General features: G+C 39.4%; 1 protein-coding gene across 1 annotated transcript in view; it reads left to right on the forward strand.

The window, feature by feature from the left end:
- Positions 1 to 871: 871 nt before the first annotated feature.
- The window catches only part of ofcc1 (orofacial cleft 1 candidate 1), a 133,896-nt gene continuing 120,321 nt past the window's right edge, over positions 872 to 14,446 (forward strand). The window contains exons 1-6 of the mRNA XM_074622727.1: positions 872 to 931; positions 5,351 to 5,417; positions 5,785 to 5,964; positions 9,349 to 9,453; positions 10,105 to 10,188; positions 14,020 to 14,247. Coding sequence (XP_074478828.1) covers positions 914 to 931; positions 5,351 to 5,417; positions 5,785 to 5,964; positions 9,349 to 9,453; positions 10,105 to 10,188; positions 14,020 to 14,247 — 682 coding nt within the window. The 5' untranslated portion in view covers positions 872 to 913. The remainder of the gene's footprint in view (positions 932 to 5,350; positions 5,418 to 5,784; positions 5,965 to 9,348; positions 9,454 to 10,104; positions 10,189 to 14,019; positions 14,248 to 14,446) is intronic.

Genomic DNA, 14,446 nt, shown 5'->3' on the forward strand with positions numbered 1-14,446 from the left:
GTATTGTCCTTCTTTTGTGTAGCTGGCGATAAGCTCCATTGGACACAAATAGACACAGCTGGAAATACAGCTAAGGCGTTTTTTAGTCTCCACAGTTGTTTACACAATCAAGTTTTTTTGTGGGCCGCGATAAGGTGCATGGATATCCTGTGGTCTTTGCCTAGTTAATGTGCGCGGACCGCACACTGGCTCTGCTTTCACTGAGTTATTACGCCGAGTGTAATTTGAAACAATTACAAAAACACTGGCCCACTTGTTACAACACTCATTTTCCTCTCACATATACAAACCACAGATTCAATAGCTTTACATGTTTTTCAATCACACCCAGTGGAGCAGTGTTCAGTGTGAAAAAGTATAGCATTTCATCGTAGCTCGCATGGTATGGGATAATCTTTCACATTTTGCCTGGGGTTTGTTTTGCTATTTCAGCAGAAACTTGTGCAAGCCATGTGAATTACCATAGGAAAAAAGACGATAAAAATACCAAGTGATATTGTATCGGATGTAAATGAATAAACTATTTGAATAATCAGGGCAAATAATTTCTTATCTGTGATAATAAATGGTGTTTATTGTCTTTTTATTCTCCGAGATGCATTGCAGAGATAACAGGTTTAAACACACAAGCAGGGGAGAGATAGTGTAACGCTGCGTGGAAAGAGGGATTTTGTGCCTCACAGTAAGCTATTAAAAGAGCTCTAATAACATCAACAAACTTTGAATTATAAGGCAAATTTAAAGTTTTATGTCAATAACATTCTCCTCACATGCAGATCAGATTCTGGTGAGCAATAAAACGTATTTGTTTTGACACATTTCTCACCGTTTCCTTCACACGTTCTGTTATGCAGGCCTCGCCGTCGTTCAGAGATCGACGTCAGCCAGTGATGATCTTTTGCAGTTTGCGGAGATGGACACCTTCAGCGGCGTGAGTACAGTTTCACTTCTGGCCCCCCTCATAAGCAAGCGTAGCCGAACACAAAAGAGGTCAGGCCTTGTACCTCCGTCTTTCTCACTGAAGGTGCTGGTGGAGTCTGACCATTGACATTTAGCATTCCTCCGCGCTGCCTCTGGGTTCTCAATGGGGGATTGAGGGGTGCAGAGGCCAGTGCCTGGTTCTCAAGGGTAAAAACAAAAAGGCTCTTGCAAATCCCAAGGAGTTCCCATGATCCCAGGAAAGACCTTGATCCGACCTGTGTTAGATTTCCATTCCACGGATTAGGGCGCACAAAAAGTACATATTTGGCTGATTTATTTTGATCTTTCGCTCCGGATTGCAGACAATGAATTGCAATGTTTTCCTTGACTGACACTGGTGATTTGGCAATAATGAGAATTTGTAGAAGTTTCACAGTTTTTAGTCCAGTTCTTTTTTTTTTTTTTTCATAATCATTCAGCATTCACTGACATTTCTGAGTCAGTGCAGACGCTTGTAGTGACATTTTATGGTGGAAAGTTTTCAAAGTCATTTTTCAAGGTTTTTTTTTCTTTCCAGTAACATACATAATCTGTTAGCATCAAAGGAGCACACATGCATAAATAATTGACTAATTCACTTAAAGGGGGCCAGCGTAGATTAATTAAGCTTGAATACTAATTATGTTTTCTGTCTACACCAACTGACGCCGTTGTTGTTTAATAAGAAACTGTTTGGTGGGTCACAATTACCGTGCACACATAAGGCTGCTCCATAAATTAAGACGCTTTCACATTTTAAGGCGAGAATGGCTTTGTGTTCCTTTGAAACCAAATGCTAACCTTATCTGTGGTGATATAAAAAAAAATACGCTTTGTAGATGTTTTCATTATTCCTATGACATTTCATTGATATGGTCATTTCTATTATGTTGATAGATAAAGAGAGGCTTTATAAACATGAACTTTTATGTCTATTGATTGTCTCATCTTTATTATGTCTTATCATTTTATTACAACCCATTATGACATATATTCACACGCATATTTTTTATTAAGACAAGATGATTTTATTCACTTGCACATTCATTTACATTCAAATTCAGATCAATGCCACTCTAAGGGACCCGCTGACAGAATAGCCTCAACACACAAAATATTTTTTAAGTATAAATTAGAACTCAAGGAAGAGACAAAACATGTGCAGAAGCTCTTAAAACTCTTGTCGTTTCCAGAAACACTCTTGTCCTTGACTCCTCTGCCTGGCGCGCAGGGCGCTTGTCTGGAAATGGTAGCTTCAAGTAGCTCTGTGAAGACGAGGTTGTGCTGTCTACGCTCCCCTGGCAAGCAGCGCGCGCACAGGGACAGAGCAAGACAGCTCAAAGCTGGGGCCTTGTTTACAGCTGCGTGGGGAAGAAAACAGGCAGACGTAAATGAGGGTTGACGGTTTCATGAAGCACAATTGGTTGACGGCAGATTCAATGTGACTGGGCTGAACTGGGCGATGATCCGTACAGTATGCAAAATTCACTTTCTAGCTGGTCTGTGCCCACCAGCCCCTAGCAGCAAGCGGTCTTCCCCAAGCCCTTCTAGCTATGCCTTTGAATGCAACAAGAACTGAACAAGGCATTGTTGTGCTCAATTCCTTTTGACAACAATCACATTTAAAAAAAAAAGAAAAAAAAAAAGAAAGTCATGGATTTTTTTTTTGTCACCAGTTATAAATGATTTTTTTCTCATGTTGACTGCGAAGTAAGCAGTTTGTGTGCTGCACAGTGAAATGTGTGACGGCTTAAGGGAGCATGCATAGATGCTTTTCAGATGACAACAGAGTGAACTCAGGGTGCGTTGTGCTACTGTATATGTATGTTGTAATATACCCAAATTTCTTGGCACGTGATTTTGCTGCAGCACCGTGAATTTAACATTTATGTGCAATGTGACAGGACATTTTAGCCTGAACTGGGCGGGCTTACACTGCTATTGAACAGCTATTCCTACCTCTACAAATCCAGTTTATTTCACAAACCTATATGATTATTATTTTTTTTTTCTCCTCAGGATTGAATTGTTGTTTATCGTTTCAGAAATGCAACATCTGCATGTTCCATCCGGTTATGGCACATTAAACAACAGTCCTTGTATTACAAGGAGCATGCTGTCAATGTCAGTGGGGTCCAGGGAACGAGATGAGAACCAGGCATTTTTTCTTAGCTCTCTAGACAGAGAGGCTCACATGGCGCTGTGTGGATTAGATTTTTTGTGACAATGACCCAAAGCTGTAGGCCTGGGGTGTATGTACTGTACTCCTTCTGTGTACTTTCCCTTGTGTGTTTACTAGGGTTTTTTTTTTTTTTTTTTCACTGGAACTGAACTTAAGGCAAGAATACATTTATAGTAATCAGAGGACTTATTGACATTTGCAGGACATGGAGCTAATTTAGTTTGCACAGTGATAAACATGGGGACTGTTAGAAATGAGACCAAAACAAAACGGTGCCTAGAGGAGAACTAGTACGAACTGATATGAAAGTCACATAAGGAAAGCAATAAAACAAATATAAAAAAACTTTTAAAATAAAAACATTAAAAAATTCTATGTTACATTGCAGTGTGAATTATGTATATGTATTAAAGGCTGCTATACATACATACACTTTTCAAGATGATATTCTAGATTATTCTATGCAGTAATTAGGGTGATAAACAAAATGCATTTGTATAGCCTAAGATAAAACTTAATGTGATTTCTGCTTTGATCCTTCCAAAGTGCCTTTAGCCCTGAGGGCAAAAGCAATAATTTGTGAAATAAAGAGTGTTATCCTCCTTCATTGTTCTAATTTGATGATGCATTACTTTGGCAAAATAATATATCAACTCCAACAATAACTTACACTGTTAAAGTAACAACAGAATTTACTGTAGAGAATTTTAAATGTATTCATTATGGTTTCAAAATTGTCTGTGAGGCTCCAATAACAGTCAACATTTTAATACCACATAATGAATGCAAATGTCATGTAGCTTATTTAAATGACTGCTTCAGTTTACAACACAGTATTGTTAAACTGGTCTGGTATAATACAGAGCAAATGGCATTTTTTTTTTTATTAGTAAAATTACCTGATTCATTTGCCCGTAATTGTTTCAGGGAGTTTCTTAATTTGCACATGCACACAAACAAGATTTGTCTTGCAGAAAAAAAAGGTGTGTCTGACGAAATGAAAATAAGAAAATAAAAGAAAGCACAGGCAGACAATCACCACTGACGCTGAATTCGCCAGCCTCTCGTACTCCGCAGTATGTGAAACTCAGAAAAACTGATTGGAACCCAGTCGAAATGAAAATGGTTTTTAAATAAGTTACAATTAGATAAGCATTAATCTCAGTGGTATAAATGAATGTCTTGCTGTAGGGCTTGTTGAATGTAAAAACAGATTTACAAAAACTCCTCTTACCAGATTGGTCTGGAAGTAGTCCTTCTCCATTTTAATTGCTCTGTCATTTAGAGTTGAAATAAGCCCCCCCCCACCCCTTCTGCCCCCTTGATTTTGCCTTTGAAATTAAATATTGTATACAAATACATGCTGTTCATGGGCATGAGCACAGTTCATCATTGAAATCTGCATAAAATGATGCTTAAAAAGCTCCATACGCTTTGAGCAACGGAGCTCTTTTATATGGTGCATTCTTATGTAAACATATCCATAACAAAAACAACTACTTATGTCTTTTACCTCGGCTTTCTTATTGTTCTGCTTGTCCGCAGAAATGAGAGAAATGTGGGACTGCGGAGTTTGTTCCACATACTCTTGATTTCAAAGGAACTCATACTTGCTTTTTTCTTTCCATTCCATGCCAATGTAGACCACCTAACAAGTCCAAATAATGTTGACTTTGCATGTGTATACAGATAGATAGATAATCATGCTTTACACATGAATTCAATATTGAAATTACTGTTAAAATTACCCAAGCTTTATGACACATACAAGGGGCCTGACATGGTGTTATTAAAGACGATTTTTCTCTCTCCTGTGAGATTTTTTTAGGTTGAGTTCATGTGAATTGAAGTAATGAGAAGTGTGCCTGGATTTCCATACTCATTTGCACACCAAGACTGTGTACTCTCTCTGTGTAAAAACGCATAATTTTTCCAGGAGCGAGCTGTTGTTGCCCATTCATTTTAGAAACAAGGAGGAAGTATTTTAATGTGACCTTCATTACACATTCATGTCAACTTTTCTTATCTATTTATGATTAAATTCTTTTCCACTCCTGTTGTTCAATTAGTGCTTGACCCCTTTAGCGGCGATGTAAATTAAATGACATTTTAGTGTCGTCCCATATTTAAAATACTGCGTTAGTTGCGGATCATAAATGATGATCTTCATTCTGCAGCTAATTTATTCATTTAACAATTTCCCTCCAGAAGTTACAGCAGAAGGCTCTGCAGCAACCTAAGCAGAAGAAATCCAAGTCGGCTGAATTTCTGATGGGTGAGTCCTGCTTGATGAGTTATTGCTCATAATTTGTGTAAGGATTAATTAACTAATTACAGACAAATGGCTTTGGGCTAAATTTTGCTCTTGCTTGTCAGGGCGCAATTTGTAATTATTTTAATCATTTCTTCTTCTTCTCTTTTTTTTTTTCCTCCTCCTTTGCAGGATTCTGATTTAATTTTAACCTAATTGTGTTTTAGTGTCATTCGAGGAGGATGCGCTTGAACATTTTGGGGCACCAAATAGAAACATTTTGTGGCCAATAAATGTGCTTTTGTATTTTTGTCACTTCGACCTAACTGTTGTGTTCCCCCTTCATGTCGGTGTTTGTGTTTTTTATTTATGTTTCTACTTATTTTGTCAGGGAGAGACGAGAGAGGCGCTCTGGTGGGCATAGAAAACCCAGCCTTCGATGGAGGAGGAAGCACGGAGCTTTCTGCTCCTCCGGTTTGGCTGGGGAGAGAAATTCGAGGTGACAGGCCAGATAGCACCCTTGCAGCTCACCAAAAAAAAATGGAGCTGCAAGCCCCTGCCAAAGAAAGAGGTGAAGCTTCATTCTTCATTAGCCTCAAATTTGTTGACAGTAGATGTGTTCCTGATCTAACCTTTTCTCTCACTCCCTCTTTCTTTCTCTCTTTCTCTTCCTCTCTCTCTCTCTCCATTCGGGGGGCCCTTGGTCCCTGCATTCCAAAGCAAGCGTGTCCTAACAAGCAACCCTCGTATAACTTCTTCCTCCGCTGGAGAACGCTACAGTAGTGGGTGTTCTATCTCTATCTAGAAGTACCCTCGACACAATCAGCCTTGACTCCCACTCTCGGCTACATGCCTTGTGGTGGGCTGGAGTCATAGGAGAGTGCATTTACATACGCTACTACGCTACCAAGCCGATCCGCTGTCTGTGTGGTGTACTCACAACGCCCCCGAAACACGGCTTAAGGCCAATCAGGCATACGAATATGCCCCCTTATAATTCAGTATGTCAGGGAGAACTCTTGAGGAATGGGATGGTAAATTAGGATGCGTTCAAGGTTGCGAGCGTGCCAGTTTTCTCAGGGATGAGTCACATGTAAGATTCTTGATTTAATGCGGTTTATTTTGCTTTTTTGCTGTGCATGGCGAGTAATTATTATCAATTATTGTCATGATGTTTTTATGCACAAGAGATAGGATTGCACTTGCACCATGGTGCGTAGAATATGAAGAAGCATATGAAGAAAAATTATTTTCTATCAGGTCAAGAAAGACCATAAACATACAGTATATGATATAGGAGACTAATGCTAAATCTAAACCTTAAGTCTTTTTCATTGGTTGAAGATAATGGCTTTAGCAAAGCAATCAACCATTCCAGAAGTCATCTTTGATTCTTATATCACATTTAGTTTGGTGTTGAAAACAATGAAATCATGGATGCTGTATAGGTAAGGTCAGATAAGGAGATATAACTGACAATGAAAGTGTGCTTGTTCTGGCTGTCTGTCCACGTCTCTTTTTCTCTCCTCCGATAGGTTTGTGACTTTCTACTATTATACTCTAGATAACTGAGAGGGGATCTTGTGTCAAATCACGCATTTATTGGAAACTTTATAGCTCATTCTTTTGCATGGACTGTCTATGTCATGCTTTTTTTCTGATTGTTGATACAGTACATTTCTATCCACATGTTTTTTGGGCATTAAGCATTTCTGCATACAAAACTTCCAGTATATTGGCTTAGGTGTAAATGCAGCATTGCACTGAATTGTCACAACTCACCATTACATGACTCAGTCCCAAAAAAAGAATTAATAGGGATGCACCGATCTGACTTTTTCAGTCCCGATAGCGATACCTGGGCTTTGGGTATCAGCCGATACCGGGTATTGATCCGATACCAGTGTTTCATTAATAAACTGCATGCCTCACTGTGCGGAGGTGACTGGGATCAGGCTTGACTTAATCATTGCTTACCTAACTTTGTAAAACAAAATGTAACAAATAAATACATGGATCAATTTTTACTGAATTGTATTAAAATAATAAAATCGTACACCTGCAATTTGGTAAAAAATAATCTTCAGGATTAACAGGAAATAATACGATTCAATTGTAAACCTTTTAATGCAGCAACAAATTGGTCAAAACTTAAAAATTCCAGTATATAATGTATATTGTATACAAACATAGAATTTAATTGAATAGATCGGCCCTTATGTCACAGTTACCCGATCCAGCTATTTGAGTCAGTATCGGCCCCGGTGTAAGACCCGGTATTGGTACCGGTGCATCCCTCATAAAGAATAGAAATTGTTCATAAAATGTGTTTTAAACATGATGTCATTATGTTGTCTTAGATTACATTATACTGTATGTTGATAGTAGATGATTGTGTCAAGTCCACGCACTCCCTCTTATTACTACATGTCTCAAAGGGCATTATATTTATCACACACTATGTGTTTTATAGGTTTATAACTTAATTTCTTTGTGGTAATTGCACTGAATATAAGATTTACATAAACTTCAAATCACTAACACAAAATAAGCAACAGTTTTTCATTAGGGAGTGTGAATATGCATAACAGTTCAGTGACTCGTGTGCCTTTTATTGGAAGATCACAAAGGCAGATCGTTCCATGTTTGTGACACTTCTATTTGGCCTCAACCAAAACCTTTCATTATCTCCAATTCTCTGTTCGCAGAAACTCCGGCTCTGGCAAAGAAGTGCTAGTTATTGATAATGTGCATATAAGAACAGAGAATTGAAATTTTCATTAGAGAGATGAACTGGAGGACAGCCAGACTATTTAGGTAAATCACAGATATGATTCAAAAAGGCGATCCACGAAGCTACCGCCATTATGCAAATTTGTGTTTGAAAAAAGGGTTTCATAACCTCAGAGCTATTTGCGGAGAAATTGTTCAAACTCTTTGTTAACGACGTAGAAGGATTTAACATGGGAATTTCACAGTCAATTTATGGCGCCGGCGAGGAGTCACACGGCTGCTCCTCGTTTAATAAGTTTCTCAGTCTGACTGTTTGACTTCGAGTAAGGACAGAAAACCTCATGCAAGATATTTCACATGAGCACGGCAAGCTTTTTTTGGGTAGTGGCCTAGTGGGCCAGTGGTGCTCCTATGCAAACACACTTACTCACATTTTTATGCGTCCAAGCGCCGATACCCACAGACTTCTATAAAGGTGATCCTTGTGTGGAATATATGACATGATTTAATGCATCATTTTTTTCGCCCCACAACCTGAGAAATACAAGTAAAGCAATTTAGATTGGAGTGAAATATTCAAGGCCTGTAATGAGAATGATTTGGGGTTAAGAAAGCTGCTTGGTGGGGTGCACCCTTAATAGAAAGGGCCCCGGAGCCATCAGATTCCCATAAACTCTGTGGAGCAGACTTGATGCCCATAGGTCAGTGATTGCTAATAAGAAGTCAATGAGACATGGGCTCAGGTTATTTTCCTTTGGATCTGCTCCTCCAAACTTGCCCGGTCCTCTGGGCCGCTGACCTCGGAGTATTTAGAAGGTATTGTCTTTGAAATTCCAGGTACTTTTGAGCTTGTAGACTTTCTCATTAGTTCCTTTTGAACACGGCAAACATATGGCAGTCGTATTTAAGAGATTGCCTGCCGTGACCTTTCGCGGCATGCTAATTAGGCCCCAGAGCACCGCAGGCCGCGGAGAGGTGCACCGAGAGACCCAGCAGTCTCTTTCCCAGTTCTCTCTTTCTGCCTCTGTACTCCCGTCTCATCTTGGCTCTGCCTTATCTGGTAGCAGCCGCTGCCCCTGCCCTTCGACAGTGTGGGTTTCAAAATTAACATTTCGCTTCATGTGCTTCTAATAACCACTAACCTGAACCTGTACGACTCCCCTCTTTCCTCCCCCCTCGCCCAACTCCCAACCCCTCTTTCTCTCATTCTCTCTTTCCACAGGAAATAAACGTGCCCAAAATTACTTTGACCCATCGTCGGCGGAGCAGACAGACCCAAGGCATCGCAGGACGGCCGGGGTCAGCGGCGAAGATGAGCTGGAATTAAGTATGCCATTCTCTGTCATAATAGTTCTCCTCGGTTCATTAAAGTGAGGTGAGAGAGATCACTGGTAGCACGCCGCCGTTTGTGACGGCAGGACGGTCTATGTAAATACACCAAGTGATGGCATCACGAGATTGGCTACCCGACTCGCTGTCATTGACGAAGGTCACGTATCGTTTGGTCAGTTTTCATTTCACCGCGGCTTTTTCTTTCCCCCCTGTCAAATGACACACGCAGAGCCACATCAATAGTTTGCAGCCCCCCTCCTAAAGTAGGCCTATTAAAAGCGAGCTCTTGGGAGCCAAGTAATATGCATGTTATAATGAAACATGGCTATTAATGGAGAAGCCATTTCACCTGTATCTTTTGGATATCACTGCCGTGTAATATCAAAGGATTCGCCAAACCAAATCTCATCACATGATGACAGGCCGGCTAACAGGCATGTTAATGCTCCTATTTCATTACCCCTCTGCATACACTTGATTTTCACCCCCTCTCCAGCCACGGCTAATATCTCCAGTTTGCATGTTAAGATGTGGTTTAGATTGACTTGTCTGATAAGTAGAAAGTAATTTTGAAGCACACAGAGTGCGTGTAATTTTCCAGCACCTTTTGAGGGTGTACTCATTTTATAATTGTTTTGACTTGTAGCAATATTGGATGCTGATGAAAACAGGCTGTATCAGAAAATGGCTGCATTGCTGGATGAGGACGATACCTTCATAAATATACCTGGTATGTATCCACATATTACTGTACTCCTATATCTTGGTAATTAGGAAGCAGCTGATTGGTTGCCCCTAATCAAAATAGCAAAGATACCAATTTTCTAAACTGGAACAATTACTTTACCTTTACATTGCATTACTTTAATTTAGAACTATGGCTGTCAAAGTCAACGTGATAATAACGCATAAGCGCAAATTCATATTAATGCCACTAATTTCTTTAACGCATTAATTTTAAAGCTACATTGAAGATATGTGATATCATAAGGAACTAAAAAACCTAATGAATCCATTGGTACCAACCATGTTATAGTAGCTTGTTGCGAAGGATGCTAAATAACACCCCAACTTGTACTAAATTTTGGCGAGGAAAAACTGACATGGCCATTTTCAAAGGGGTCCCTTGACCTCTGACCTCAAGATATGTGAATGAAAATGGGTTCTATGGGTACCCACGAGTCTCCCCTTTACAGACATGCTCACTTTATGATAATCACATGCAGTTTGGGGCAAGTCATAGTCAAGTCAGCACACTGACACACTGACAGCTGTTGTTGCCTGTTGGGCTGCAGTTTGCATTTGTTATGATTTGAGCATGTTTTTTATGCTAAATGCAGTACCTGTGAGGGTTTCTGGACAATATCTGTCATTGTTTTGTGTTGTTGATTGATAATTTCCAATAATAAATATATATATACATTTGCATAAAGCAAGAATATTTGCCCACTCCCATGTTGAAAGTATTAATATAGTTTTAATTAATTGAGAAATCTCCCTTTAAGGTGCATTTTGAACAGATAAAAAAATGTGCGATTAATTTGCAATTAATCATATAATGTCCATTTAATCCCTCGTGATCACTGTTTAATTGACATGTTCTAATTTAGAAAAATGTATCTGATTTCAAGTAACATCTTTCCAGATCTGATCACATGTGTAACTGCTACTTAATATTGTTAAAATCCAGTGTATTAATTCAGTTTCCACACTTATTATGTATATTTTAATTTGCATGGTGTTATATTGATAAAAACTTCACGTTTTAACATCATGAAACCACAACAGTGTCCACAGCGTTAAATATGGTGCCACTTAGTACCACAACTGAAGGTACAGTATATTTAAGTAAAGCTCAAGACAGTGAAATCATAAACAACCCAGACAAAAAATAAGACGCCACATTTTCCACCAACACTGAAAGCAGCACTAACACAGAACAAAGACTAAGACTAGAAACGGACCTTTGCTTGTAGTCACTGCTTTCCAAGCACAGCCATTGTCTCACAGTAGGCGTGCCTTTTCTCATTAGCTCAGTTTCATTTAAATATGTAGCCAACCAGGCAACATTGAGGTGGTTTAAGCTTAGCATTGTTCTGGGTGAAGACAGTCGCACCAGATCCTGTTGACATGACGCACATCTTCCTTGTAATTCCGGCGCACAAGTGATGGGTTTAGGCCCGCTTCAACACGGTAGAATTTAGCCGGCTTGTATTATTTGCCATTGTCTCGGATTTAGCTGTACCACCGAGATTAGCAGCCCCATCCATTGTCTTGGAATGTTCATGAAATCCCACAGAAAAAGTAAAGAGGATCTTGGATTAACAGTTCCTCCATGCAATAGGCTGAGAGACCGGGAAGGGAAGAGAGAGAGGGAAGAGAGAGAGAGCTCTTACTTCTCTACTGTTGGAGTCCAACTGCGGCGACTGCCAGTAAGCACTTCACCAAGCTACAATAGACTTCAAGACAATCACCTTACGCTGTTGTATGGATGCCTCCCACCGGTGTAGGCCGCAAGTCTTCTTTGCAGCTGCAGAACCGGCTCAGTGTATGTCACTCCTGATCCTGACATTTTGTGACTGCTTCTCAGGCTTTTTGTCTTACAGCCCGCCACAAAGCACCATGCACATATCACAAGAAAGAGCATGAATACGACAAAGTATTAATAAAATGGACAGTGGCCAGTGTTGTAGACATTTTCTCAGAAAAAGAAATTCCTGGAGAAATCCCTTCTGTCTGTCTAAGATCTTTTTATCTCGATAAATTCTATTGCTTTGGCTCGGAGATGAAAGAACATCGGTATTCTATTCATTCTAGTTCTCTTTAAGGCGTTAGGCATTGATATCAGCTTCTATGTGAAAAGCATTAGGCAGTGATAACAGCTTTGGCTGTTGCACATGTTGGACTGCACACGTTGAATACACAGATGCTCAAAGAATACCTCTTGCTTTCTACCAACGAGGCGGCGCAGCAAAACTGAAAAGACACACAGCAAGCAGGTTAGCTCCTGAAGACGATGCTTCTCTGCTTTTCAGTGATGAATTCTAGGTTACTAACTAGAAACTAGTCCACATATGGTGCAGAAGAAAACTTATTTTTTCAATATATTGGCCTGTTATTCACATTTTTAATTAGCTTAAAGATATTAGGGCTGCAACTAACAATTATTTTCATCGTCAATTAATCTGTTGAGTAGTTTCTCAATTAATTGATTAGCTATTTGTCTATAAAATGTCAAAAAATGGTGAACAATGTCAATCAGTGCTTCCCAAGGCCCAAGATGACATCCTCAAATGTCTTGTTTTGTCCACAACTCAAAAACGTTAAGTTTACTGTCATAGAAGAGTAAAGAAACCAGAAAATATTCATATTAAAGAAGCTGGAATCAGAGAATTTGGATATTTTCTTCTTAAAAATTACTCAAACCGAAAATCGATTATCAAAATGGTTGGCAATTAATTTAATGGTTGACAACTAATTGATTATTTGATTAATTTTTGAAGCTCTATTAAAGATAGCATACATTTTTATTTAGCAAAAAGATCCTACACCATCCTTTGAATCCTGGCCAGAAATTGCATATAGAAAATGCATATTAGATATCTGTACTCTTTTCTGCAGCAGTTCAACCTTTTGTACCCTATTCTATATCTACTCTTGAGCCAAAAACATAAACAAACTCCTGTTTATTCCAGCCATGCATTGTCTAATATTCACGAGTTCGGATGAATGTTATGAGCTATTTCCATTTAAAGTCCACCGACCAGAATCAGAATCAGGTTTATTTGCCAAATACATAAATACACGGAATTTGACTCCGGTTTTATGTATCTCTCTTAATGTACTTACACAGAAATAGAAATAACAGCTAGGAACTAGGACAACAAAGCCGGACAAATTAGGGTGAGGAATAGACAGGGCTGATATGTACACAAGTAGTAAAAAAATAGGTGTATATATAAATGTTATATATAAAAATAAGAGTAAAATAATAAAATCAAATAATAAAATCAAAGTCAAGTGTTCTGGAAGTTGTAAACAATACAAATAGTGCAAAGAAATAAATACTGAATGAATACACATGGGCTGGATGATTATGTAAAGCATGTACACGTACAGATGTCTATATACTGTATGTACAGTGTGTAGGATTTATATTGACAGTGACAGATGGTTTTGCTTGAATAAACAACTGCGAGCATATTAGCCCCCCCCCCCCAAAAAATAGCGAAGCACCCTAATGTGGTCCTTGTTTAATGCCCACGTCGAACTAAGGTCCTGTTTCAGTATGAGTATGTCAAGATCAGGTTTCCAAGAATAAGAAATGCTTTCAGAGTGTGCTTGAATATCATACTTTGATTTTATGAATGTTCACATCGTATTTGTGTGCGTTACTGTTTCGGAGAACATCATCGTCCACCTCCATAAATGTCTGTGTATATACATACTCATCTCTGCGAGTATGTGTCTGTTTCTGGATGTGGTAAGTATGCACATCCATCAGTACGTGTATGCATGCGTGTGTGTCTGTGCACATGCCCACTGATGCGTATCTCTCCAGGTACGCTGCTAGCCTCCAGGGATGAGGAGGTGTTGGAGGTGAAGGCGGGTGATCCGGTGCTTCAGCGGCGACTGCTGCTCCACGGCGGTGGTGGTGAAGCCTCGGGCTCCAGGCCCTCCCAGACCCGTACCACTGCCAAAGCCCAGGCTGGGGCTAGCGCTGGGCTGGGAGGAGAGGCTGGACTCGAAGCGGGGAGGATGGTAATGGGCAGCGAGTGCACTGTAAAAAGTAATGCCATGCTTTTATTTAAGTTATATATTTGATTTCCTATTCGTAGAGGTATTATGTTAGTATAGTATAGCATTACACTATTAAGTATAGTATAAAATTTCTTTGCACATACATAAAATCGATCATTAAAACTAGCAAGGAATCATTCCAGGAAGTTGTGTTCATTTTTGTACACATGACATCATTTTCAAAGAAT

Source organism: Sebastes fasciatus, chromosome 21 (assembly GCF_043250625.1).
Source record: "Sebastes fasciatus isolate fSebFas1 chromosome 21, fSebFas1.pri, whole genome shotgun sequence".
In the NCBI taxonomy this organism is placed as follows: Eukaryota; Metazoa; Chordata; class Actinopteri; order Perciformes; family Sebastidae; genus Sebastes; species Sebastes fasciatus.